The sequence below is a fragment of the Poecilia formosa genome, unplaced genomic scaffold (genome assembly GCF_000485575.1).
Source record: "Poecilia formosa unplaced genomic scaffold, Poecilia_formosa-5.1.2 Scaffold581, whole genome shotgun sequence".
NCBI lineage: Eukaryota > Metazoa > Chordata > Actinopteri > Cyprinodontiformes > Poeciliidae > Poecilia > Poecilia formosa.
The window spans coordinates 220,561-222,063 of NW_006800520.1; the positions used below are offsets into that span (position 1 = coordinate 220,561).

At 41.3% G+C, this 1,503-nt stretch overlaps 1 protein-coding gene across 4 annotated transcripts in view; it reads right to left on the reverse strand.

Moving 5' to 3' along the window:
* Positions 1-1,503, reverse strand: part of larp1 (La ribonucleoprotein 1, translational regulator) — a 40,774-nt gene that overhangs the window by 8,528 nt on the left and 30,743 nt on the right. For all 4 annotated transcript variants that reach the window (XM_016665416.1, XM_007541022.2, XM_016665415.1 and 1 more), the window contains 2 exons: positions 1,072-1,240; positions 109-275 (listed from right to left, as the gene is read on the reverse strand). In XM_016665416.1, coding sequence (XP_016520902.1) covers positions 109-275; positions 1,072-1,240 — 336 coding nt within the window. The remainder of the gene's footprint in view (positions 1-108; positions 276-1,071; positions 1,241-1,503) is intronic.

Below are 1,503 nucleotides of genomic sequence, written 5' to 3' on the forward strand. Positions count from 1 at the left end.
ACTCGTTAAGAAGGAGCTCGTCATGGAGGAACTCGTTAAGAAGGAGCTCGTCATGGAGGAACTCGTTATTCAGGAGCTCGTCATGGAGGAGCTCGTCATGTCTGGTACCTTGGGTCTGGCGGTCGAAGGTCTGGGTCTCTTCTTCACCTCGATCCAGGACTCGGAGTCGAGGTCGGGCAGGCTGGCTGAGAGGCCTTTGGGCATCGTCTTCAGGTTGGACACGTCTCCGTCAGTTTTGGTCTGCTGGTGCACCGGAGTGGAAGATCTGGACGATCCTGCAGCAGAAACACAGTCAGGTACATTACTGTTTAAATATCACATCATGAACATTTTCATCAAACACTTTAAAAACTAAGAACTCCTGGAATTCAGGTTCCTGCAGGTTTCCGGTTTCCCCAACTCAAACCTTATCCAGCCGGCAATAAATTTATACTTATGGACAAAAAGAGCTAGCTAGCTAACTAGTTAGCTTTATTGTGTCCACAGCTAGCTAGTTAGCATGGGCATATCAGCAGCTAGTTAGCGATAGCCTCAACTGCCTTGAGCCACAGAACAAAAAACCCCCAAAGAAAACCAAACGACATTAAATATATGAGACCATACAAAAAGAAAAGCTAGCTATGTTAGCTGCTAGTTAGCATCTGCATGCGACTCAAACTTTAGCCTGACAGAAATAAGCCACAGGAAAATAAACTACATAGAATATGAGACTAAATCCTGCAGAGACACAGTTTAAAACATTCAGGCAAAGTTTTTAATGAGTTTAAGACATTTTAAGACCTTTAAGACTTTTATGAATTAATTTAAGACCTATATCTCCAAAGAAATGTAAGAGACAAACTAACACATACCCATGACAGACGCAATAAAGCTAGCTAGTTAGCTAGCAAGGGTATATTAGCAGCTAGTTAGCGCCTGCAGTTAAAGAACATGAATGAATAATCCTGTAGGACCAAATTTAAGACAGATAAACATTTTTAAGGCCACCATGAATGAAATTTCAGATCTATATCTCCACAGAAATCTGACCAAAGAGGAAGGAAGATGCTGGATGAATCTTTTTCTGCTGACCTCTGAACTCCTCCGCCATCTGCCTGGGAACAAACTCAGGGCAGTTGATGAGCTGGGAAAAGTCCGTGTGGTTCGGCGCCATCAGGCCCGGAAGAGGCCACCGCCCGGGATCTTCCTTCCGGCGAATTTTCATGTCGATCACCTCCACTTCTTTACTGTCCTTCAGAGCCTTTAGAGAGAACATAAAGATCTGGAAACAGAGTTTCTGCTGCTAATTCAGCTAAAGATGAACAAACATCGATTTGATTAGATTCACACTTTTTATCCCTAAACTAAAATCAGAATCAAAATCATTTATTATTTCACAGAAGCAAAACAAAATTTAAATGTAATATTTTATAGATAAAACAAAAAGCAAGAAATCAGTAGTGGAGCTAAAACAGTGAAAACAAGAAGATTAATTTAAAGGTTCACAATAAAATTAGTTCACTG